The 27144-nt window shown below is 44.7% G+C and overlaps 1 protein-coding gene across 2 annotated transcripts in view; it reads right to left on the bottom strand.

The window, feature by feature from the left end:
• The window catches only part of CACTIN (cactin, spliceosome C complex subunit), a 41870-nt gene that overhangs the window by 4534 nt on the left and 10192 nt on the right, over nucleotides 1–27144 (bottom strand). For both annotated transcript variants that reach the window (XM_033956077.1, XM_033956078.1), the window contains exons 4-10: nucleotides 26795–26890; nucleotides 16481–16626; nucleotides 13536–13698; nucleotides 13232–13346; nucleotides 9066–9258; nucleotides 8870–8992; nucleotides 8015–8289 (exon numbers count right to left, since the gene is read on the bottom strand). In XM_033956077.1, coding sequence (XP_033811968.1) covers nucleotides 8015–8289; nucleotides 8870–8992; nucleotides 9066–9258; nucleotides 13232–13346; nucleotides 13536–13698; nucleotides 16481–16626; nucleotides 26795–26890 — 1111 coding nt within the window. The remainder of the gene's footprint in view (nucleotides 1–8014; nucleotides 8290–8869; nucleotides 8993–9065; nucleotides 9259–13231; nucleotides 13347–13535; nucleotides 13699–16480; nucleotides 16627–26794; nucleotides 26891–27144) is intronic.

Raw genomic sequence — 27144 nt, 5'->3', positions numbered from 1 at the left:
CTCCTTGATCCAGCGCGCAATAGTAGCCTTAGAAGCGCCAGCTCCCCGACGAGGACCCGCCAGGAGGACAAAGAGATGATCGGACTTCCGGAATTCCTGGGTCCGCTGCACATAAGAGCGAAGGACCCGACCGACATCCAACTTGCGCAGCTGCCGTTGCTCAGAAGAGCCCTCCCGACCACCCAAGATCGGGAGAACCACCGATTGATTGACATGAAAAGGAGAAACAACCTTCGGCAGAAAGGAAGGAACAGGCCGCAAGACGACCCGCTCCCTAGAAAACTCCAAGAAGGGAGCCCTACAAGAGAAAGCCTGCAGCTCAGAAACACGCCTAGCAGAAGTAATGGCCACCAAAAAGACCGCCTTCAAAGTAAGGTCCTTCAAAGAACAGTCGTCCAAGGGCTCGAAAGGCGGACGCACCAAAACAGAGAGAACCAGATTAAGATCCCAAGAGGGAACCGAGGGCCGTAGGGGAGGCCTAAGCAACTTGGCCGCCCGCAAAAACCGAATCACATCAGGAAGAGCCGATAAACGCTGACCTGACACCAACCCTCGAAAAGCCGACAGGGCCGCAAGATGAACCCGGAGAGAAGACCAAGCCAGGCCTCTATCCAGGCCATCCTGCAAGAACTCCAGAATGTTAGGCAGAGAAGCGCGAAAAGAGGTCACTCCCCGCGCCCGACACCATTCCTCAAAGAGACGCCAAACCCGCACATAAGCCCGAGAGGTAGAAAGCCTCCGGGACCCCAACAGTGTAGAGATCACCTTGTCTGAATATCCCTTCTTGCTAAGGCGACCCCTTTCAAGAGCCACGCCGTAAGACAGAAGGGAGACGGGTCGAACATGGGAATGGGACCCTGCATCAGAAGGTCGTCCGAGAGAGGCTGAGGAAGAGGATCCGCTACCAGGTGCCTCACCAGATCCGCATACCACGGACGGCGAGGCCAATCCGGCGCCACCAGCACCACCAAACCCGGATGGTGAACAATGCGAAGAAGCACTCTGCCCACCAGCGGCCAAGGAGGGAACACATACAACAGCCCCTCCGTTGGCCACTGCTGGACCAGAGCATCCAGACCCTCGGCCAGACCGTCCCTGCGACGACTGAAGAAGCGGGGCACTTTGGCGTTGCCACCCGTGGCCATCAGGTCCATCAGGGGCTGCCCCCAAGCCTGCACTATCAACTGAAACGCCTCGGCGCCGAGACACCACTCTCCTGGATCTAGGAAGTGACGACTGAGGAAGTCTGCCTGAACATTTTCTACTCCGGCTATATGAGAGGCCGAGAGGTCCAGCAGATGGGATTCCGCCCAAACCATGAGCAGAGCCGCCTCCTGCGCCACCTGAGTGCTCTTGGTGCCCCCCTGACGATTGACATAAGCCACCGCCGTGGCATTGTCCGACAGCACTCTGACCGACTTGCCCAGCAACAGGGAGTGGAAAGCCAACAGCGCCAGACGGACCGCTCTGGTCTCCAACACGTTGATCGACCAGGCGGCCTCCTCCGCGGACCAGGTGCCCTGAGCTGAGTGACCCAAACTCTGAGCCCCCCAACCCAGGAGACTCGCATCCGTCAGGAGCACCGTCCACTGCGGGAGATCCAGACCCACCCCCTGAACTAGGTGAGGGGTCTGGAGCCACCAACGCAGACTGCAGCGCGCCAAGCCTCGCAGGGGAACCGGAACATCCATCCCGTGCCTCTGGGGAGACCACCTCCGGAGCAGAGCATACTGGAGAGGACGCATGTGGGCCCGCGCCCACCTCACCACGTCCAGGGACGCCGCCATCGACCCCAAGACCTGGAGGAAATCTCGCGCCCGAGGACACCGGGACGCCAAAAGCAGGCGAATCTGAGATTGCAATTTGCTCACCCGGCCCTCTGGGAGGAAGACCTTCCCCAAGGAGGTGTCGAACAGCACCCCTAGGTACTCCAGACGCTGAGCCGGGACCAACCGACTCTTGGAAAGGTTGACCACCCAGCCCAGCGACCGGAGAAACTCCACCACCCGAGCAGTAACCCGGGAGCTTTCCTGCAACGACTTCGCCCGAATTAACCAGTCGTCCAGGTAGGGGTGTACCAGAATGCCCTCCGACCGCAAGGCTGCCGCGACGACCACCATCACCTTGGTGAACGTCCGAGGAGCTGTGGCCAGCCCAAAGGGAAGCGCACAGAACTGAAAGTGCCGACCCAAGATCGCAAAGCGCAGGAAACGCTGATGAGAGGCCCGAATGGGAACATGCAAGTAGGCCTCCGTCAGATCGAGAGAAGTGAGAAACTCCCCCGGCTGAACCGCCAGAATGACCGACCGCAGAGTTTCCATACGGAAAGAGGGAATCTTGAGAGCCCTGTTGACCCCTTTCAAATCGAGGATGGGCCGAAAGGTCCCCTCCTTCTTGGGCACCACAAAGTATCAAGTTTATCAAGTTTATTAACACAATTTGATAAATCGCCTATTATAATCACTAAGCGATGTACATTACAAAAAATATATCAAGTGCAAAGGGGTCGACATTTTAACATAAGAACATTTAACTTGAACAAACATACAGTGGGAAGGAAAAGATGAAAGTTACAATTTTTGTTTGGGGTAGAATAAGGAAATAACAGTAGGTAAGGGAAATAATAACCTCAGCAATATTAAATTTATTATACTTTAAACATTAAAAGCATCTCTAAATAAATAAGATTTTAAAAGTTTTTTAAATATTAAAATATCTTTTTCGTTACGAATATATTGGGGAAGGGCATTCCACCATAGGGGACCAGTCACCGAAAAGATGTCGGCCCTTCTAGTACCGATGATTTTTAGGGAAGGAACTGAAAGAAGATTCTGATTGGAAGAGCGGAGTGAACGTTGTGTGTTATAAGGTATCAAAAGTCTGGAAATGAATTGTGGTTCGCCGCATGCTAAAGTTTTAAAGATAAGTATTATTATTTTAAATGTGATTCTATGGCTAATAGGTAACCAATGAGAGTCTATTAACAACGGGGAAACATGATCATATTTCTTTGCATTGTATATTAATTTTATTGAAGTATTTTGAATCAATTGTAATCTCCTTTTTTCTTTTAATGATATGTTGAGAAAGAGAGAATTGCAGTAATCAAGTTTCGATATTACTAATGAATGAATTAGTATTGTGATAGATTTAGGGGTCAGAAATTTGGATATTGATCTAATACGGCGTAATTTATAAAAGCAGTTTTTTACCGTGAGAGAAATATGATCGTGGTAAGTGAATTTCTCGTCAATTAGTACACCAAGAATCTTAACTGATGGAACTAGATTAAGTGTGATGTTATTAAGAATGAATGGGATTGATAAAGTTATATCGTTCCTCCAAGTAAATAATACGGCTTTCGTCTTCTTTATGTTAAGTGCCAATTTGTTAGTGTTAAGCCAAGAATGAATTATTTCTAATTTCTGATTAATGGATTTGATTTCATTATCACATTTAGGATCCAAAGGATAAATAAGTTGAACGTCATCAGCGTATGCAAATGGGGTAAAGCCTATAGATTGGCAAAGGCTTAACAATGGAGAAAGAAATATATTAAACAGAAGAGGAGATAAGATGGATCCTTGAGGGATGCCAAATGTGGAAGAGTGAGATACAGATGTTTCGTTTTTAAATTTAACAGAGGAAGTGCGATCAGCGAGATATGAAGTAAACCATTTTAGGACATTGTCAGTTATGCCTATGGATTCTAGTCTTTGTAACAGTAAGTCGTGATCTATGGTGTCGAATGCTGCTGAAATATCTAAAGAAAAAAGGATGACGGATTTGTGATGATCCAGATGGTATTGAATATTTGTAATTAAGCCTATTAGAGAGTATTCTGTGTTATGGAATTTTCTGAACCCTGTTTGATTTGGATGGAGTGCATTGGTATTCTCTATGAAATCTGAGAGCTGATTAAATATAAGTTTCTCTGTAAGTTTTCCCAAAAAAGGCAAATTTGCTATTGGCCGATAATTTGTTGGATCATTTATACTGGTATTGTGATCTTTAATAATAGGAATGATAGTTGCAGTTTTCCAAATAAGGGGAACAGTTGCTGTCATTAGACTCTTTTGAATTATTGATTGAATGAATTGTCCAAAATGAGAGATATGTTTTTTTAAATAATAAGGTGGAATGATCTCGGATCCAGAGTTTTTTAGGTTAATATGTTGAAGCAAAGATTCTATGTCTGTAATGGAAGGGATTTTAAAGTTTGAGCATCTTGCTATAGGAACGGATTTGATTTGGTCTATGTTAGATGTATTATTATTTGTAATTGTGGTGAAGGAATTACGAATGTTACTGATTTTTTGTGTGAAGGCGTTAGAGAGATCTTGTGCTGTTAATGTAGAATTAAGATTGGTAGTGTTTATATTATTTTTTGAATCTATTGTTTTTAAAATATTGAAAAGTGAAGAAGAATTTTTGGCTTTGTCAATTTTGTTAGAATAATATGTCTTTTTTGCATTATTGATTTTATCCTTGTAATATATAATAGTATCCTTATAAATTTGGAGATTTGCTTCAGTTTTGTTATTTCTCCATTTTCTTTCCAATGAGCGTAATTGACGTTTTATCATGTGTAGTTCACTTGAAAACCAGGGATTTGACATTTTTCGAGTTGAAACGGATTTAGTAATCAAAGGGGCATTGTTATCTAACATAGATAACAATGATTGATTCCAAGTATTTAAGATGTTATCTAAAGAAATAGAAGAAGGAGTAAGAATAGATGAATCCATTGTAGAAGTAATGTCTATGTTATCCAGTTTTGAATAGTCTCGGTAAGAAACGGTTTTTTGTTTAGGTGGTAATTGGGGTACCCTTAATTTACTTAATGTCATAGAAAAAGAAATGAAATAGTGATCTGACCAAGGAACAGGAGTAATAGTTAGATTGGAAAAATTGAGATAATGAGATTGAGGAGTAAAGATCATGTCAATTGTGTGATTAGCGTTGTGTGTTGGTTCATCAATTTTTGGGTATAAATTCAGTGGAAGTAAAGTGTTTAATAGATCTTTAGTATATGAATCTGCAATGCTATCAAAGTGAATATTGAAGTCTCCTAAAATGAAAGGGATGGTAGTTGATGCACAAAAGTCTGTCAGGATGTCTTGAAGAAGAGCGAATTTGTTTTGACCTAAGGGAGGGGGCACATAAAGTAATAAAAAATCAAGTTTATTATTAGAGGTACATTTAATATGTAAGTATTCAATAGTGGCATCTTTGGCAGAATGATCGTAGAGGTTTAGCAAGTTATTTTGAAAAATAACTGCTAACCCACCGCCTTTTCGGTTATGGCGGTGGTTGAAAAGATAGTTATAATTTGAGGGGCAGCAATAAGACAAATGGAGTACCTGCCCGTGCCCCACTCCGGAGGGGGCACCGGAACAACTGCCCTGAGATCTAGCAAGCGCTGAAGGGTCTGGCGAAAAGCCTGCGTCTTCCCCGGAGTCTGACATGGAGAAGCGAGGAAAAAATCCGGCAGAGAGCGGGCGAACTCCAGGGCATAACCGTCCCGCACCACCTCCAGGACCCACTGATCGGACGTGATCTCGGCCCATTTGGGGAAAAATTCGCGCAGCCGGGCCCCCACCGGAACCAAAGGGGGCGCCGGCAAGGCGTCATTGTGCAGGACGGGAAGCGGGGGAACCGGCGGAGGGATTCCCTGCCCCCCGACGGGCCCCCCGAAAGGGCTGCATGCGCTGGAAGAACCGACCCCGGGAAAATCCCGGAGACTGGAAAGAAGCAGCCCCACGCCCAGGGCGATACTTGCGAAAATCCCGCAAACGCCCCCGGGCCGCACCCCCCCGAGACGCCGGGCGGGCACGGTCCTCCGGCAGACGGGGAACTTTCGAGTCCGACAGAGTCTGAATCAACTTATCCAAGTCCTCTCCAAACAAAAACGACCCCCGAAAGGGAAATTTAGTAAGCTTAGCTTTGGACGCAGCATCCGCCGCCCAAGCGCGCAGCCACAACACACGCCTTGCGGCCACGCCAAAAGCCATAGACTTAGCCGAGATCCGCACCAAGTCATATAGAGCATCTGAGAGGAATGAGGCCGCCATCTCAATCTTCGCTACCTCCTGATCCACCAGAGACCAGTCGTCAGACTCTCGATCCAAGACCCGCTCCGCCCACCGAAACACGGCGCGAGCGACCAGTCCCCCACAAATAGCCGCCTGGACCCCAAAGGCAGAGACCTGAAAATTTTGCTTAAGGATGCTCTCCAATTTGCGCTCCTCAGGGTCCCGCAAGGCAGAACCGCCCTCAACAGGCATGGTATGCCGCTTGGAAATTGCCGAGACCACCGCATCCACGACTGGCGAAGCTAACGTAGCCCGATCCCCTTCAGGAATGGGATACAGGCGAGCCATGCTGCGCGCCAGCCGAAACGGCGTCTCCGGCGTTTTCCACTGCTCCAGAATAATATCCCGAATATCCTGATGCATAGGAAAAGAGCGGGAAACGGAACGGATCCCCCGTAACAGGGGGTCCCCCACACGCGGAGTCTCCGGCGGCGCGTCCTCAAAACGCAAAACCGAAGAAACCTGCTGAATAAGGTCAGGCAGCTCATCTTTCTGAAAAAGGCGCACCACGGACGCCTCGTCACTGGAGAACGGGAAATCCGACAACCCGCCGCCAGCTTCCGTCCCCTCCAGAGAGTCCTGGAACTCCTCAGAAGGGTCCAGGTCCTCCTCCAGACCGACCCGTTCCTCCGACCACAAATTCTCGTCCCACGACACCCGCGGACGCTTGGACAAGGGAGGCGGCGGAGGGGACGTCACGCCAGACGAAAGAGGCAAAGCCGCAGGGAGCGCGGAGGAAAACCCACCCCCCGAAACCCCCTGGGCGCAACCGGGACCCCCAGCCGCCTGAAAATAGGCTCTGCATAAAGAAAAGAAAAATTCAGGAGAAAAACCCCCCGAGGGTCCCAAGGGACTCCCTGCCACAGCAGGGGACCCAGCAGAACCTTGCCCCTGCATAGTCAAAACAGGGGGAAGGTCACCTGAGGTGGAAGACAAAATGGAGGGGCCAGACAGAGAAGATGGCGGTTTTCCCGCCAAAAAAGCTCCTCAGCCGCTAAAGCAGGCAAGCCGGCATCAGCTGTCAAAAAATCAGCTGAGAGGGAATCCTCTAAAACCCGACCGACGGCGGTTTGGGGAATCCCTCCGTGGGCGGACGGAGAAGACCGGGCTTCCCCACCGTTCCCTGCCGACTCGCGAGGCACCATCGGCGGGGAGCTCTGGGCGCCTGCAGCCGCTGCCGACGGAGCTCCTCCACCGCACCGGCCTGAACACCGCTTGCACAGGCCGGCCGCGAGTGCCTCGCGTCTGGAGCACAATGAGCACTTTTTCCCTTTAGAAGTGCTCATTGCTCCATACGCGACCTAGCTGCAAAAAAGTGCCGGTTAGTTGAAAAAATACAGTAAAATACAGTTTTCTTAAAGGGATACAACCCTCCAGACCAGCACTACCTCAGGATTTTATTTTTTTTTTTACAGAACAGACTCCACAGGCTCTCAAAGCAATATGCCTTGCTTGATTTAGGGGGCAAGGCTTACTGCTGAGGCTCCTCTAAAAAAATGTGGGGAGGTGGAGGAAGTGGGGGGAGGGACCCCGCTCGTGACCCGCCGGGTTTGACACCCCCGAGGTCGGACGAACCCCCAAACAGAGTCCGCCCAAGCTCCGTCCGGCTAAAAACAGGGACAATAAACCCCCTAAACAAATTCCAACAGCCCTACCAAGGGAGATGGGTACAGATCACTCAACACCTGCTGGAGACTGAAAGAAGACTGAGGGAAATAGAGAGGAGGGGCTAGGATATACTGTCCCAAAGTTTTGTTTTCAGTCTCCACCTGCTGGTCATGATTAGATATATACCCATTCGTAAAGTTAACCTCTACTGGTCTGGAGAGTGCTAAAGAATACTGTATATCTAAAAAAGACTACATGGCTGGTTTTGGTCAGTGAGATCAGTTTGTGCTGAAGCCCTCAACCCACTGTACCTGTGACCTGCAGCTGCTGTCTGCACAAGAGAAGCCTCTGAAGATCCTCTTCAAAGTCCACCACATGGGCATCAAAGGGCAACTCCTGGGTGGTCATCAATCTGGGGCTGTACTTCCCTGCGTCATAGTCATCCAGGCTCTGCTGGATAAGGTCTTCCTCCATCAGCACAGCCTCCCCTCCTTCTGCTTTTGGCTCAGGCTCTCCCTCTGTCTCCTCCAAGGCTCCGGCTGTTGATGGACCAGGCTGTTCCACTGCACTCTCCTCTGGTTCAGACCTAAAGCAAAATATGTGGATTAGTTACACAGGCTGTCTAAGTGGTACTGAGATCACAAACCCATCAAGTGCAACAAAACCAAAGACACTGTCAACAAGGATGCCTCATTTAAGATAACATAGAAACATGGTGGCAGAGAAAGGCCAAATGGGCCAATCTAGTCTATTCATCCACAGTAACCATTATCTCTTCCTCTCTCTAGGAGATCCCACGTGCCTATCCCACACTTTCTTGAATTCAGACACAGTCTATATCTCCACCACCTCTTCCGGGAGACTGTTCCATGCATCTACCACCCTTTCTGTGAAAAAGTATTTCCTTAGATTACTCCAGAGCCTATCACCTCTTAACTTCATCCTATACCCTCTCATTCCAGTGCTTTCTTTCAAATGAAAGAGACTTGACTTATGCGCATTTACGCCACATAGGTATTTAAACTTCCTTCTAAGGCATTTATTTGTTTTACTACTGTAATCGTGACTTCAAATGAAGATCTTGACCCCCATTTGGGGGTCACAGCCCACACTTTACGAACCACCAAGTTAGAGCCATCACTGTAGGTGAATATATCAGCACATACCTATTGCTGGGGGACTGTGGCTCCTTCTTGATGATGGGGAAAAGCGGCTCACTCTCTACTCCTTGTTCCTGTTTCAACTTGTACAGCTTCTGACGCAGGACATCTTGGTGCCTCTCGCGCAGCCTGCAGACAGAAAGAAAGTTACTCCAACTCTTCCACCACCTCTAGGAATGCCTCACCAGTCACTGCAGCTCACCTTGCCCTGGCCATGTAAGCTTTGAGCTGCTGCAGCAGGCTCTCCCAGTACCCAATATCCAGGTTGGGGCCTCCAGCTCGGATCTTGCTCTCAATGCCTTGATAGATGACCTGCAGCTGAATGTATGTTTTCCCTTTGAAGACAGACTGCACGTCTGAGCTGACTGAAGCATTGACTCCTTCTCGCCTCTCTCCTACTCAGCCAGAGACAGCACAAAATAACTATTAGTTATGAGGGAGAGGAGAGATAGAAGCAATTATACTAAAAACAAACCCCTGGCCATGCTTCCCTAGCTCAAAAGATGCAACTCCTAAAACCAGCCTCCTTGGAAGGAAGGGTCAGCCATCAGACCTCTTCAAACAATACTCATGTCTACATTAATGCCAAATCACTTCTGACCATTCAAAGGTTGCTTGCAGAGAATCACATCCCCTCTCACCTCTAGATTTAATAAATGATTTCCGCTGAGCTGCCACAGGGATGACAGAGTTCTATTCTACTGGCATAAAGCAGAATCTGGCCAATTTACAAATCCTAAAAAACAAATGTACTTTTCCAAGAGATTTTCTAGTATACAGGAAGCTTTTCTGCAACACTCTATGGTGCCATTTTATGCTATTACTTATCAATCTGAGAGAGTAGTACACTTAGCAAAGAGAATATGCAAATGACCCACTTAGCGTGGAGCGGGGGGTTAATTGTTTTGTTGGTCCAAAGCCAATGAAGGTGGACTTGGTTAATGAACACATGCCACCTAGTGGCAGCAGAACCAGCTGCACACTGGAATCTTGGTAACATAAGAATGCCAGCAGATAAAGGGGAAAATGATTGGGACTTGTATACTGCCTTTTTGTAGTTACACAACCACACTCAAAGCAGTTTACACATATACTTATTTTGTACCTGGGGCAAGAGAGGATTAAGTGGCTTGCCCAGAGTCATAAGGAGCAGCCCTGGGGTTCCATACCACAACTTCTGGGTGCAGAGGCAGCAGCTGTACCATTAGGCCACTTCTCACCTCCAGTCCCGAGTGATCCATCCACTGTGCTCAACAAGGCAGCCAAAGACAAACTTGATGATCTGTGCAAGCTGCACCTCTCTATGCCTTGTTTAAAGTGCTAAGCCTATTTAAGTTTTGCTTTAATTCCATCTAGAAATATTTATGCCAAAAAAATGCTTATTTCAATCCAGCAGCAATAGTTTTTTGAAGGGCTAAGCATACCAGCCTTTGTTCCTTCCAGACACATCTAGGCAGGTAGTTTACAAAGAAAGAGAGAATTATGCAAGTGTAATTCTTCAGTTTATCTAGCTACATCTGGACGGCCCCAACTTTTTAAAGGGGCAATTCTATAAAGCAGTTTGTGTATGCTTATTTTATATCTGAATATAGATAAACTCAGGAGGCATAATTTGGGCAGAGCTGGGGGGATATAATATATATTTTATAAAGTATATTCATACAAGTATACATGCACATTTATATTGATATCAAGCAGCTGTAAAATGAATATACATTTTAAGGTATATAGGCACTTGTATTTCCCTTCCCTTAGTCATCATGTAATGAAACTACTTCCCTCTCCCACAGCCAGAATGATAACATAATTCACTTCCAGATGTTTAACCAAGTCACAAAATGAAACAAGTGGCCAGTGAAAATGAGAGCATAGCATAGAGGGGGTTGTGAGAAATATAACCAAAATTACTTTATAATATAAGAGTGTATATCTAATATAATAAAATGCTAGGCCGCGCATGCGCACTAAAAAAAACGTGTTCCCTGAGCTGTCCCGTTTTTTTTAGTGCGCATGCGCGCATTTTACGTCATCACCTACTCTCCACCTTGCGCCACCAATCACTGTCATCACCTGCTCTCTACCTCGCGCCACCGATCACTCCTCCTGCACTATGCCACGCCAGGCATGTCCGCAACCGGCCTCGAGCTCCTGGGGGCCGGCGGCGTGAGCCGCCCGGCGGTGCAGTGCTGAGGTCCCACCTCCGCCCTACACGGCGCCGCCAGACCCGGCCCTACACTGAGATCCGCGATCGGGTTGCCATGGAAACCCCACCGCAGCCTCGCGGCTAGGTAGGGGGACAACAATCGCGCTTATGTTCAAGCCGCCGCCACGACTCCTCTCTCGAACCGCACCAGGATCGAGAGAGGAGCTGCGGCAGGGGCTTGAGCATAAGCGCCATTGTTGTCCCCCTACCTAGCAGGCGGCCTTCCTCACCCGGCCCCACCGTTCCTTTCCTTCAGTTCAACTCCGCCTATGTTAAAAGGAGCTGCTTTGAAATTGGAGCCCTGCCGCCACCGTAACACGTTCCCTTTGCCGCGGTCCCATATGTCAGAGAAGGAGCGGGACCAAGGCAGAGGGGAATGTGCTACGGCAGTGGCAGGCCTCCGATTTCGACGCGGCTCCTTTTAACATTGGTGGAGCTGCACTGCACTTGATGGAGGGAGGGAAGGAAAGGTAGTTGTGCGCTGTTGAGCCCCTCTTTGCCCTCAGACCCTCTCCTAACTGCTCCCTCCTGTCTCAGACCACTGGGGGGAGGTGCCTGTCTTCAGCTGCCGGGATGGAGGGAGGGAAGAAGAAAGAAGGGGCCCTGGCAAGCGAGTTATCAAAAGCCAACCATAGCCTGGGACCCCTACATGATATGAATAATGACCAGACAACAAAAGGTAAGAAAAATAATTTTATTTTCTGTTTTGTGATTACAATATGTCAGATTTGAAATGTGTCTTGAGGGAGGCTGCTGCCACGGCTTTGGACAGAGGGGTACCATTTTCGTGGGAGCCGGTCTTCGGAGAGGCTTGGGACGTGGGGACGGATGCGGGAGGGGCTGCCGCTGCGAAGGGCTTTGGTGGGGGAGCCAGCCAGACCGCAAGTGTGGGGACGTTGTAAGCGCGGATTGGTCAAGGAGCCGCCGCTGCTGAGGCTTTGAAATTGCTCTCCCACCGTCACTCCCTCCCGCCCCGGCTCTGCCTCTGCCCCTGCCCAAGTTCAAAAGCAGGAGACATCTAGCACCCGTTAATCTAACGGGCTTAAACACTAGTACTCATATATTATTTATCAAACATTTGCTTGGTGTTATTGCAGGATGTAATAATATAAAGAGACAGTGAGACAAAGGTATTAACACAATTTAGGGAAGATAACGCACACATACACAAATTCATTGATATATTAATTGGTGCACGTAGGGTAATATCAGGAACAAGGACTTGTAGATTTTATATGGTTACAGGCATTATATGGATATATATTGCCAGAATATGTTAGGGCTAACTTGCTGAAAAATGTTGATTTATATGGTGATTCATTGGTTAGGAGATTAAGGTAATCAGAGGTAATGGGGTTGCATATGCTTAGTGGATTACAAAGATAATAATAATAATAATAACATTATTCTTCTATATCGCCACAATCTTGCGACTTCTAGGCGGTTTACAATCAAGAGTGCTGGACATTCAGCGAAATACAATAAGTAGATATTCAGAGGAAATACAGAGATCAGAGACCTCAGGAGGCAATAGTATAGAAATACAATAGGATGCATCTGTATTCTTAAGAGCTTGAATAGAAGAACAAAACGTGTTTTCTTTACTTTTTAACATTATAGTGTAACATGAAAAAGGGGGAACCATGGATAACACTGGCAGTTGAACTATGAGTCAGCAAGTTGCTGATAGTGGACAGAAGGGAGGAGGTGAAGGTCTGCAGAACAAAGATAAGGGAGTTGGGCATCAGAGCTATTGAAAGGAGGGGGCATGCTGACCCAATTCTTGTAGAATGTAAGGAAAGAGTGGGGGGTCCTTAGCACGTGGGATACTTGGGGTGAGGGGATAGGTTGTGAGCCACTTTTGTCTTCCCCAATGAGACAAGTGGATAGGATTTGATGGACAGGAAAATTATGTTCAGAAAATATATAAGCTGATGCTGAAAAAGGGAAGGGTGTGCCTGCCTTTGTTGGACACCCTTCTTGCAAGGAGCGCAACAGTAAACTCCTGTACTGCTTCATTGGGGTCTCTTGCATTAATACTGGTATATACCTGTGAGCGTTTCTAACAGGGCTAAAAAAGTCCTCAGAGACAGGCAGAAAAAGGACAACAGACAAGAGATTTCTCTCTCTTCCAGGGAGATGTCACATCACTAAAACCCTTTTACCTGGTCCTTTTCCAGAACTCTGCAGCTTGCGAAGTTTAGCAATTTCCTCTTCTGTGATGGTAGTCATATCCCGCCAGAAGTCCACATTCTTGCCTTGCTCCAACTCCATATAGATCTGAAAACAGAAGTTTCAGTGAGCTTGAGATAAGGCATACTCCAAGAATGGATGAGATCTAAAATGTGTCTTATCAGGAAGTGTGTCTACAGCCAGGAAAACAAGGAGTAAAGAAGATAGGGCCAGCATGGCCCCCAACAGCCAGCTCCACAGTGTGAAAACATCAGCAAAGTCAAAAAGGAAATGTACCTGAATATCTTCCAGTAGATCTTCCAGGTCAGACACTGTGAGCCCATTCAGGAAGGTGTATGGTTCATGCATTTCCACAGCCAGATCATCATCCTCCGCACTGATGTATTTAGCTAGCAAATCAATGGGCTTCGCCCGGCCATCCCGAATTCGGATCTTGGATCTGAATGAGAACAGATCAAAGATTTCAAGATCTCTGTGCATGTCACCAACCATAAATTCAAGTATTTCCATATTAAGAGTGAAGAGTGCTAGGACACACAAGGAAAGACATGCAACCAAAGGAACATAAGCACTGCCATACTGGGACAAACCAAAGGTTCATCAAGCCCAGTATCCAACAATGGCCAAAATGAATCACAAGTACCTGGCAAGAACCCAGAAAAGTAAAACAGATTTTATGCTGCTATCCCAGGTATAACTATATTGCCAAAAAACAAAAATCCCACAAACCAATAAGCAGTCACATAGTATCTCCCAATACAAAGGTAAAAGTTTTTAAATTATTAAATGTGCTCATAGATCAACATTTTGCAGAAAACAACATGAATTTACAAAGAACTAGTGGTCATTTTTAGTGTTCTAAATCATTGCACAAAAGTATGCTAAATGTCCCAATGCAACAAAAACAAATTATGAACGCAAATAAACTTATCTCACAAACATATGCAGAACCCTGGCCACGTTCATAATTTGTTTTTTATACATTCGGACTTTTAACACACTTTTGCGCAATGATTAGAACACTAAAAACAACCACTAGTTCTCTGTAACTTCATGGTTGTTTTCTGCAAAAAGCTGATCTATGGAACTCCAAAAACAAAACAAAGTGGAACTGTAGCCTCTGGGTGTCACTGCACGTAAATACATTAAACGAATTAATCCAAAACCAGTTGTATCATAGGGTTGGACCCAACATGGTCCATGTTTCGGTTAACCTTCATCAGGGGTCCTATTGAGAAATATATGAAAAGACATAAAGTGAATGCTTTGAGGAAAGAATAAGAGAGATGAGCGTCAAAAGGTTGCTAATGACACCCGTAGGGGTGTGATCATAAACAACTTGAATGACAAAAATCAGTGATGTGAGAGTCTGTGATAAGGAAATCTTAAATATCAAAAGTGAATAATATTAAAATAAATCTAGGGAGTGCACCAAAAGTGCTGTGATCAGCTGATGGCAAGGGATCAGGCGCTATTTTCTAACCGGTGCTTGTGACATGGGTGCCAGTTAGAGAATCAGGATGGTCAGGCGAGGTTGGGTGTCTGTCCCTTAGGGCAGATGCGATTCTGTATAGGACACCAACGTACGATTCTCAGCCACTTTTTAGACGGCTGCTGAGACTGGCATCCTATACAGAACTTCCCCCAACTGCTTTTACATTCTCTAGAAATGAATTCCAGGAATTTAATTACACCTTGAGTTAGGAAATATTTTCTCAAATTATTATCTGGATACTTGAATAAAAAACCAAAATGTGGTCTTAGAGACATTTGGAGCATTGAGATTAAGCATCAGATTTCTACATCTCAATGGCCACAAATTTGGTCTTGGAGGATGAGAAGTACAGTGTCAGCCTCTATGAGGCAAACTTGGTTCTTTTTGTTACATAGAGCGTTTTGGACCCTTGTTCGTTTACAAAAATTAGATAGTTCCAAGTCCAATAAATGTTGGCACTGTAATCTAGAACCTGGGACATTAGATCATCTGCTTTATTATTGTCCCTATATTAAGATATTTTGGAATTCAATTTGGTCTCAAGTAAATTAATTATTGGAAAATCATGTTGCACTTTCCTATGATACTGTTTTATTCGGTATGGCAATGAGGAAGAAGAGTCAAATATCATCATATAACAACAAACTTTTATTAGTCATGACGGGAGTTGCCATTCAAAATATTACCAATTGGAAAAAATTACAAGAACTTTAATTACACATTCTGGTGGAATTCATTATACCATATTTATAAGATGGAAAGAGCAATAGCAGTGCAAAAAGGGACATATAATAGCTTTATAAAGCTATGGGGACCATTGGCAAAATATTGTGATGAATAGTCATCAATTCTTTTCTTTTCCTTTTCTTTCTTAGTTATATATAGCACACTCAGGGGGGAGGGGGGGAGTTGGGAATAATTTTATAAAATATGTTATAATACGTTATAGAACACATATATATTTTATTTCGGTTGAAAATGTGATGAAGGGTGGGTGGGTGGGGGTTATTACATTACTAGATTTTTATGTGTTAGATTTTATAGTGATATTTTGTGTTTTTTTTTTAAATTCTTTATTCATTTTAAAACTTTCATCAAGTGTACAAAAATATACAATAAACAAAATTAATCTGAGCACTTGTTCATCTTATCATTATATCTTATAATTAGAAATATAACCCTCCCCCTCCCACCCTCAAATCCCTTTAATCATTATATTTTCACATATTGGAAACCCAACCCCCACCCAAACCTAAATCATACATAATTAATAGAAAATTAATAGAAAAATGTCATCAATCATGACAAAAGGACGTTAATGGCTCCCAAATTTTAATAATTTCCATTCTGTACCGCTATTGACCTTTCCATTCTATATATGTGACATACTGAATTCCACCAAAAATTAAAATTGAGCCTACTATGATCTTTCCAGTTATTAGTAATATGTTGGATGGCAACTCCAGTGGGGTATATAGTGATATTTTGAAATTACTTGTATAATGTATTTTTGTGCACTTGTTGTTCAATTTGAAAATGAATAAAGATTTAAAAAAAAAAAAAAGGAAATATTTTCTCCTATTCAGTAGTTTCATTGTGTGCCCCCTAGTCCTTATATTTTTGGAAAGAGTTAACATGTGATTCACGTCTACCCACTCCACTCTACTCAGCATTTTATCTCCACTCTATCATATCTTGCCTCAGTAATCTCTTCTAGCACACCTACCGCAACTTGGCCTGCTGCAGGTGGAAGTTATCCTCCTGTTCCTCCCAGGTTTTAAAGTGCTCTGCCTCTTTCTCTCGCTGTAGCATCTCCAACTCCTGCTCACGCATGGCCTTCTCTCGCTCCCGCTCTAAGCGTAACTGCTTCACCTACAAAAATAAATGCAATAAAAACACAGCATCACCTTTTAAGAAATATCTACTGGAAGAATTGAAACTCCATTGGGGAGAGCTTCCTCCACTGAATAAAATCTATTATCTGCCAGAGATTGTGGTAAAAGCGGATAGCATAGCTGGTTTTAAGAAAGGTTTGGACAAATTCCTGGAGGAAAAGTCCATAGTCTGTTATTAAGACATTGGGAAGCCTCTGCTTGCCCTGGATTTATTTAGACCGTCCTCCCAAAGTAGTCTAGAACGGGTTACAGGAGTACATTCATAGTATGGGTAGGACAAATTTTAGTGAGACATATAGACTTTACAGCATCTACATAATGGACAAAGGAGTTTAGATTACAGCAATTACAGTATAGACATAACATGCAGACTTACAAATACAGACTTAATGGACATAGGGTGATTTAAATTGCAGCATTTTCAGTGCAAATACTTGGAAGTGAAATAGCTTTTCTTTGCAGGTGGTTGCATCTTTGTTATCAGAGAATGTGGTAGTAATTCAGGTAATATTTGTGGTATGCGAGTTTTAGCGAGATTCCGTTTGGTATATTAGGTGGTGTCTTTGAAATTCCATCCGTCCGGGGTGTAGACATGGGTTGTCAAGGAGCTGGGCTTGTAAAGAGGAAGGTTTTCATGGCTTTTCTGATGTTCCAAAGACTGTCTAGTGATCTAATGGATGGGGGGATGATGTGCCACATTCTGGGTATGTAATGAGAATATGAGCGTCTTCGGGCTGTCTCAGATGTGAGTGAGCGGCCTGGTGGCAGGACCAGCCGTTTTTCTGTTTGGGATCTCAGTAATCGGTTGGGGACGTAATTTTGAAGTTTTGATGCTATGTAGTTTGATATCATTTTCTGGAAAGTCTTGAAAGATAGCACTAAGGCTTTAAAGGCGCATTGTTTTTGGATAGGCAGCCGGCATGGATGTTAGTGCAGGGTGACATGGTCATGGAAGCCCAAATTTTTTAGGAGTCAGATTGCGGCGTTTTGCACACTTTGTAGATGGGAGAATGTTTTTACTGGTAGAGCGTTGCAGTAATCTAAGCATATAGTAGCTGGGTGAAATCGTTTTCTGAGAAGTAAGCACGGATACATTTTAGTTGGCGGAGGTAATAGGATCAAGATACTAAATTTGATACATGGTCTGAGAGCAACAGGTTTGAATCGAGAGTCACTCCTAGGCTGCAGACTTTGTCTTTGGCTGTAAGGGTGTCATTTTCCCAGGAAAGAGATGGGCAGGGGTATGCGCAGGAGTCTTAATGTATCCAGAGGAGTTCTGTTTTTGACGTGTTGAGCTGTAGTTTATTTGCAGTCATCCAGTTTTTTATTTCTGTTAGGCAGCAGTGAAATTTTTCCATTTGTACATCTCGTTAGAGCTGTATGTCATCTGCATACGAGTGTATTTTGATTTGGTGTTTTTATGCGATGTCGAGTACTGGTTTGACATATATGTTAAAGAGGAGTGGGGATAGTAGTGCACCCCGAGGCACTCTGTAGTCGAGAGGTTTTGGCTCCGATAAGTAGGGTTCTATTAATACTTTCTGAGACCTTTCGTTTAAAAAAGAGAACCATGCCAGTGCGACATCATGGATTCTAATAGAGTGTAGTCTGGATAGGAGGAGTGAGTGATCGATGGTATCAAAGACGTCACTCAGATCTAATAGGACCAGCAGAGCGTCTTTCCCCTCATCAAGGATGTTCAAGGAGTCATCTACGATGTCTAGAAGCACTGTTTCTGTGCTGTGGTGTTTCCTGAATCCTGATTGGAAGTTGGAGAGGGTGGTGTTTGTTTCTATGAAGTCTCGTAGTTGTGCGAGTACAATCTTTTCTAGTATTTTTGAGATGAATGTGAGATTTAAGACTGGCCCTTAGCTGCTTGGATTGTCTGGGTCCATGGTGGTTTTTTTTTTTTTTTTAGGAGTGGTCTTACTAAAGCATGTTTCTAGATCTGTGGTATTATGCCAGATTGTAGGGACTCGTTAATTAGAGGTAAGATGGAGTTCAGGAAGGATTCGCTGGTAGCTGGATGGGCATGGTGGATGGGCATGGGTCCAGGATTGATAGAAACATAGAAACATAGAAATAGACGGCAGATAAGGGCCACAGCCCATCTAGTCTGCCCACCCTAATGACCCTCCCCTACCTTTCTCTGTGAATAGATCCCACGTGTCTATCCCATTTGGCCTTAAAATCAGGCACGCTGCTGGCCTCAATCACCTGTAGTGGAAGACTGTTCCAGCGATCAACCACTCTTTCAGTGAAAAAGAATTTCCTGGTGTCACCTCGTAGTTTCCCGCCCCTGATTTTCAACGGATGCCCTCTTGTTGTCGTGGGACCCTTGAAAAAGAAGATATCTTCCTCCGCCTCGATGCGGCCCGTAAGATACTTGAACGTCTCGATCATGTCTCCCCTCTCTCTGCGCTCCTCGAGCGAGTATAGCTGTAATTTGTCAAGCCGTTCTTCATATGGAAGATCCTTGAGTCCCGAGACCATCCGGGTGGCCATTCTCTGCACCGACTCCAGTCTCAGCACATCCTTGCGATAATGCGGCCTCCAAAATTGCACACAGTATTCCAGGTGGGGCCTCACCATGGATCTATACAATGGCATAATGACTTCCCTCTTACGGCTGACGAAACCCCTTCGTATGCAACCCATTATTTGTCTTGCCTTGGATGAAGCCTGCTCCACTTGATTGGCAGACTTCATGTCCTCACTGACGATCACCCCCAAGTCTCGTTCTGCTACCGTTTTTGCTAGGATCTCGCCATTAAGGGTATAAGACTTGCATGGATTTTGGCTGCCCAGGTGCATAATTTTGCATTTTTTTGGCATTGAAGTTGAGTTGCCATGTCCTAGACCAGCGCTCCAGCAGGAGTAGGTCGTGCATCATGTTGTCGGGCACTGAATCTTTGTCTGTTGTGCATTTGCCCACTACATTACTTAGTTTGGCGTCATCGGCGAATAATGTTATTTTACCTCGAAGCCCTTCTGCCAAGTCCCTTATAAAGATGTTGAATAGGATTGGGCCCAAGACTGAGCCCTGTGGCACTCCACTGATCACCTCCGTCATTTCGGAGGGGGTGCCATTCACCACCACCCTTTGAAGCCTACCTCCAAGCCAGTTCCCAACCCATTGCGTCAATGTGTCACCTAATCCTATAGAACTCATCTTGCCCAGCAACCTGCGGTGTGGTACGCTATCGAATGCTTTGCTAAAGTCCAGGTACACGATGTCCAGGGACTCCCCAATATCCAGCTTCTCCGTCACCCAATCAAAGAAGCTGATCAGGTTGGATTGGCATGATCTCCCCTTAGTAAATCCATGTTGTCGGGGATCCCGTAGATTCTTTTCATCCAGGATTTTATCCAATTGGTGTTTGATTAGAGTTTCCATTAGTTTGCTCACTATCGATGTTAGACTCACTGGTCTGTAGTTTTCTGTCTCCATCTTTGAGCCTTTCTTGTGGAGTGGAATGACGTTAGCCGTCCTCCAGTCCAACGGGACGCTGCCTGTACTAAGGGAGAGGTTGAAGAGCGCGGACAGTGGCTCCGCCAAGACATCACTCAGTTCCCTAAGCACCCTGGGGTGCAGGTTGTCCGGCCCCATTGCTTTGTTAACCTTGAGCTTTGACAGCTCACCGTAGACACTGCTGGGCGTAAACTCAAAGTCACTAAAAGGGTCAACTGAGCCAACCCTTGTCTGTAGCTGAGGGCCAAGCCCCGGCGCTTCTCGGGTGAAGACTGAGCAGAAGTATTCATTTAATAGTTGGGCTTTTTCCGAATCCTTATCCACATAGTCTCCGTCTGGATTCCTAAGACTTACAATCCCGCCTGAGTTTTTTCTTCTGTCACTGATATACCTGAAGAAGGATTTATCTCCCTTCTGGATGTTCTTTGCCAGAGACTCTTCCATGTGGAATTTAGCCTCTCTGACTGCTGTTTTGACAGCTTTTGATTTGGTCAGGTAGTCTGCTCTAGAGTCCTGCTTCCCTGATTTTTTGTAAGAGATGAAAGCTTCTTTCTTCTCCTTGATGAGGTTTGAGATCTCTGCAGTAAACCACTGTGGCTTATTGTTCCTTCGCCGTTTACTTACTGATTTAACATAGCGGTTTGTTGCTTCTTGTATGGTGGCTTTCAAAGTCGACCACATTTCTTCCACATTATCAGTTTCAGCTTGGCTTTGTAGCGCCTGGTGAACGAAGTCTCCCATTTCTTTGAAATTTGTGTCCTTGAATTTGAGGACCTTGGTCAGTGTGGTAGATTTAGTGAAACCTTTCCTGAGATTGAACCATACCATGTTGTGGTCACTGGAGGCCAATGTGTCGCCCACCGAGACCTCTGTGACACTTTCTCCATTGGTAAGTATCAGGTCCAGTATTGCCTGATCCCTTGTTGGTTCCAACACCAGTTGCCTGAGTCTTGCTCCCTTCATAGTGTTTAATAGCCTCCTGCTGCTTCCGGAAGCAGAGGTAAGTGTAACCCAATCCACATCAGGCATGTTGAAGTCACCTAGCAATACTGTGTCCCCACGCAAGGTGATATTTTCTATATCTCCGATTATTTCCATATCCAGGTCATCCTGTTGTCTTGGGGTGTAGGGAGACTACTGTACTTTTTAGGTCATCAATGGAAACTGGTGTGAAGTTGTCTAGAAAGCCTACCTTGTGTAGGTTGTTATTTTTGGGATGCTTGGGATGCTTGGCAGAGCTTTGGCTTGTAAGTCTAAGGATTCTTGTATCTTTGATATTTTGTCATGGAAGAAATTTGAGAGGGATTCACTGTCTAAGTTTGATTGTTGTATGTGGTGTGGTCCTTGGGAGGAGGTGAAAGGGTTTTTCGACAGTGATAAGATGGCCTTTGATCTGTTGGGGATTTTGGATATTAGGTTTGTGAAATATGCCTTTTTTGTTTTAAGGGTTGCTAGTTTATAATCTTTCAAGAGGCTTTTCCAGGTAGATTTGTCCTCAGTGTTGTGTAACATAGTAACATAGTAGATGACGGCAGATAAAGACCCGAATGGTCCATCCAGTCTGCCCAACCTGATTCAATTAAAAAAAAAATTTTTTTTTAAAATTTTTTCTTCTTAGCTATTTCTGGGCAAGAATCCAAAGCTTTACCCGGTGCTGTGCTTGGGTTCCAACTGCCGAAATCTCTGTTAAGACTTACTCCAGCCCATCTACACCCTCCCAGCCACTGAAGCCCTCCCCTGCCTATCCTCCACCAAACGGCCATACACAGACACAGACCGTGCAAGTCTGCCCAGTAATTGGCCTAGTTCAATATTTAATATTATTTTCTGATTCTAAATCTTCTGTGTTCATCCAACGCTTCTTTGAACTCAGTCACAGTTTTACTCTCCACCATCTCTCTCGGGAGCGCATTCCAGGCATCCACTACCCTCTCCGTAAAGTAGAATTTCCTAACATTGCCCCTGAATTTACCACCCCTCAACCTCAAATTATGTCCTCTGGTTTTATCATTTTCCTTTCTCTGGAAAAGATTTTGTTCTACGTTAATACCCTTCAAGTATTTGAACGTCTGAATCATATCTCCCCTGTCTCTCCTTTCCTCTAGGGTATACATATTCAGGGCTTCCAGTCTCTCCTCATACGTCTTCTGGCGCAAGCCTCCTATCATTTTCGTCGCCCTCCTCTGGACCGCCTCAAGTCTTCTTACGTCTTTCGCCAAATACGGTCTCCAAAACTGAACACAATACTCCAAGTGGGGCCTCACCAATGACCTGTACAGGGGCATCAACACCTTCTTCCTTCTACTGACTACGCCTCTCTTTATACAGCCCAGCATCCTTCTGGCAGCAGCCACTGCCTTGTCACACTATAACCCCAAGGTCCCTCTCCCCGTCCGTGCATATCAGCTTCTCTCCTCCCAGCATATACGGTTCCTTCCTATTATTAATCCCCAAATGCATTACTCTGCATTTCTTTGCATTGAATTTTAGTTGCCAGGCATTAGACCATTCCTCTAACTTTTGCAGATCCTTTTTCATATTTTCCACTCCCTCTTCGGTGTCTACTCTGTTACAAATCTTGGTATCATCTGCAAAAAGGCACACTTTTCCTTCTAACCCTTCAGCAATGTCACTCACAAAGATATTGAACAGGATTGGCCCCAGCACCGAACCCTGAGGGACTCCACTAGTCACCTTTCCTTCCTTCGAGCGACTTCCATTAACCACCACCCTCTGGCGTCTGTCCGACAGCCAGTTTCTGACCCAGTTCACCACTTTGGGTCCCAACTTCAGCCCTTCAAGTTTGTTCCACAGCCTCCTATGAGGAACTGTATCAAATGCTTTGCTGAAATCCAAGTAAATTACATCTAGCATATGTCCTCGATCCAGCTCTCTGGTCACCCAATCAAAAAATTCAATCAGGTTCGTTTGGCACGATTTACCTTTTGTAAAGCCATGTTGCCTCGGATCCTGTAACCCATTAGATTCAAGGAAGTACACTATCCTTTCTTTCAGCAACACTTCCATTATTTTTCCAACAATTGAAGTGAGGCTCACCAGCCTGCAGTTTCCTGCTTCATCCCTGTGACCCCTTTTATGAATAGGGACCACATCCGCTCTCCTCCAATCCCCAGGAATCACTCCCGTCTCCAGAGATTTGTTGAACAAGTCTTTAATAGGACTCGCCAGAACTTCTCTGAGCTCCCTTAGTATCCTGGGATGGATCCCGTCTGGTCCCATCGCTTTGTCCACCTTCAGTTTTTCAAGTTGCTCATAAACACCCTCCTCTGTGAACGGCGCAGAATCTACTCCATTTTCTCGTGTAACTTTGCCAGACAATCTCGGTCCTTCTCCAGGATTTACTTCTGTGAACACAGAACAGAAGTATTTGTTTAGCACATTTGCTTTCTCCTCATCACTCTCCACATATTTGTTCCCAGCATCTTTTAGCCTAGCAATTCCATTTTTTATCTTCCTCCTTTCACTAATATATCTGAAAAAATTTTTATCTCCCTTTTTTACATTTTTAGCCATTTGTTCTTCCGCCTGTGCCTTCGCCAAACGTATCTCTCTTTTGGCTTCTTTCAGTTTCACCCTGTAGTCCTTTCTGCTCTCCTCCTCTTGGTTTTTTTTATATTTCATGAACGCCAACTCTTTCGCCTTTATTTTCTCAGCCACTAGGTTGGAGAACCATATCGGCTTCCTTTTTCTCTTGTTTTTATTGATTTGTTTTGGTGTGTTTTGCACCAGGTTTTTTCCGCTTTCCTTTCCTGACTTTCCTTTTCTGTTCTCTCAGGTTTTCTGTGAACCAGGGTGATGAGAAAGCTCTTGTGTATGTTTGACTTTTTGACTCTTGCTAATTTCTTGTACAGTGACTTTATGCCAGAATGCCATGCCTGTGCCTTTTCCTCTAGTGAGTTGGTCATGGAACTTGTGAGTACATCTATTTTGGAGATGCCAATGGAAAAATCGTGACGGTTGACCGACTTTGGATCGAGTGTTGTTCGGAAGGCCAAAATTGGCCAAACTCACACATACATCAAAATATAAAATTCCATAAGTCATACAAGATGCCTCAATAACAGATATCAATAAACCAAATAAAACAAACCAGACCATCGAACACCTCCATGACCAGCACTCAGCACTCAAGAGTCATCACTCCTTTACTCTCAACCAAACACAGACCCTATATTTCATTTTACAAAACAGATGTCTTTTCAGCAGTTTCCTAAAGTTCTGAATATTTTGTTGCTGGCGAATGTATCCTGGAAGACTGTTCCACTCCCAGAGGCCGATGTGAAAGACACTGTTTCTGGAAGAGGAAATCCTTAACTCCCGGACAGATGGTACAGACAGATCACAATGCTCAATAGAGTGGAGCAGTCGAGCCGGCTCATGTGGCAAGATGCTCTGGACCAGGTGTTTAGAGGCCAACTTCTGTAAGCACATAAAGACATTCACCAGTAGCTTGTACCGGATCTTATCCTTTACTTTCAGCCAATACAACCTTATAAAATATTCTGTTACATGTTCATGTCTGTCCAATTTAAACAGAGCGTGCATCACTGAATTTTGGGCCACTTGAAGCGCCTTCAAGACTGATTCTGGTACTCCCAAGAGCACCAGACTGCAATAGTCGAAAACAGGCAAAACCATCGACTGTAACACCATTCTAAACAATGTGGCCACTAAATAAGGTCTCAATCTATTAACTAACCGAAGATGAAAATACACCTTCTGAACTACAGCAAGCATCTGCCCTCTCATAGTGAGTTCTGAATCCAAAAGCACACCAAGATACTTCACCTCACGTCTTACCAATACTCTCTCCCTCAAATGTCACCGGAATATTACCCGTATGTTGTATGTTGTATAACATACAACACCTGTGTCTTCCGAATACTTAACTTCAGCCTGTTACGGTCCATCCAGTGTTTAATTGTTAGTTTTTAGGTGAAAATATACAATAAATTTTCAACAACCTATACAATGTCTCCTGGTATTGTATCTAACTAAAGAAATTCAGTACCTATGGTACCCCTCTCCTCTTCTCCAACACCCCCCACCCAACAAACACACACTGCAATGCATAGTATATCTGTGTAGTGAAAAACAGCAATAAACAGTGAGCCCAAGAGTATAAGGACTCATTTTTGAGCATTGATCCAATCATATCAATCTCCTGATAATATACCATTCCCAGCCCTAGCTACTCCCCCAACAAGGAACATTTAAAAATTCTATATTTTAATAAATCTTGAATTAACTACCTAGTATTTTCTCCTAACCATTTTACTCTTCTTGAATATTTATAATTTTGTGCAGAGACTGTGAACATTTAGAGATGCTATTGGTGAATGGGAAAGATGGTAGAAGTAGGAAAGGAGTTATTTTAGTTTAAATGAATGACAATGTTAACCTTAGGATTTTTTTTAAATTATTTATTGTAGGAAATTGCGATTTGTCTTATGGATGTTTTAAGATTATGTCACTCTTCTCATTACTATTGTGTTACTTTTAGTATGTTTGCTAGCATTGTTTTTTTGAATGTCTATTTGTTAATTTTAAAATAAAAAGCGTTTAAATAAAAAAAAATTAAAAAAACTTTTCTTTTGACGTTGTAATGATGATTTGCAGTCACAATCAGCTGGATGCTGATAATAGTGCCAATACGAGTCAATCCCCTGTCTTTTTATAACATTCACTGGTTCATTTGATACATTACAATTTTCAATGTCTTAATAAAATGTACCATATTTTTTGCTCTATTAAACGCACCTGACCATAAAATGCACCTACATTTAGAGGAGGAAAATCCAAGAAAAAAAGGAATTTTTGAACCAAATTGTGTGCCCTGTCCCACCACCCTGTACTGTCCCCCCTCTGGTGGTCCAGTAGTAGGCAGGGACAGGGCACAGAGCAGGTCTAGTGGCAGATCTAGTGGCAGGCAGACGGGGCCCCCCACCCTGAGGCAGGCCCCCGTACCTTTTTAAAAATCCTGCCGTCCAGCACTGTATGGCAGGAGCTTTCAGCGCTCTTGCCCTTCCCTCTTGCGTCAGAGCAGAAAACAAGGCAAGCACAAGCTTTTCGCGTTCCTGCCTTGTCCTGCTCCGCTCCGTGAATGGTTGCCATCAGTCCCACGAGAACTGGCAGCAGCCATTCACAGAGCGGAGCGAGACCAGGCAGAAATGCGAAAAGCTTGCGCCTGCCTCGTGCTCTGCTCTGATGCAAGAGTTCGGGAGTCAGCTGAAAGCTTCTGCCATACAGCGCTGAACAGCAGGATTTTTAAAAAGGTACGGGGGTACAGGGGGATATTCGCTCCATAAGACACACCCTTATTTCCACCCACTTTTCTTGGAGGAAAAAAGTGCATCTTATGGAGTGAAAAATATGGTATATACATTCTAGGTGAAATTTCTTTACCCATCCTGTACACACAAATTTTTCTTTTGGTCATAATGTCAGAAGAGAAAGATCAATGAAGGACACCATGTTTGGAAAGATCAAAGGAAGAGGACGACCTGCAATCAGATGGCTAGACATGATGAAAACCATACGGATGATGCTGGAGAACCTTACTAGACTAGCACAAGTCGATGGCACAAGAAGGGGGACTAAAAGATTTTTTTTTAACTTTCTTTCTATCATACACAAATTAACTGCCTCTTACCTTTTGCAGCTCCAAACGATTATCGTCCTGGATTTGCTTGTTTCTATCTTTCAGGTCCTTTTCTCCAAGGTGAGCAATCCCCTTCTTCTCCAGAGCCTGAAACCAAAGGGAGAAGGCTAAGCTAACATTGACACAAATAAGATGCTCTCTTAAACAGTGATGTGAAAAAGTTTCTGTCCCTTCCTGACTTCCCCTATTATTGAATGTGTCACACTGATTGGTTTCTGATCTTTAAACAATTGTAATAGATAAAAGGGAACCAGAGTATCTTACTTTTCTTTAATCGTTGTAGTTCGCCCCTTTTTTCCACTCGTACCTATTTGTCCAGTTGTGTATGTCTTTGTTTTGTC

This window comes from Geotrypetes seraphini, chromosome 8 (assembly GCF_902459505.1).
Source record: "Geotrypetes seraphini chromosome 8, aGeoSer1.1, whole genome shotgun sequence".
NCBI classification, from domain to species: Eukaryota; Metazoa; Chordata; class Amphibia; order Gymnophiona; family Dermophiidae; genus Geotrypetes; species Geotrypetes seraphini.
This window is presented reverse-complemented; position numbering and strand designations above follow the sequence as displayed.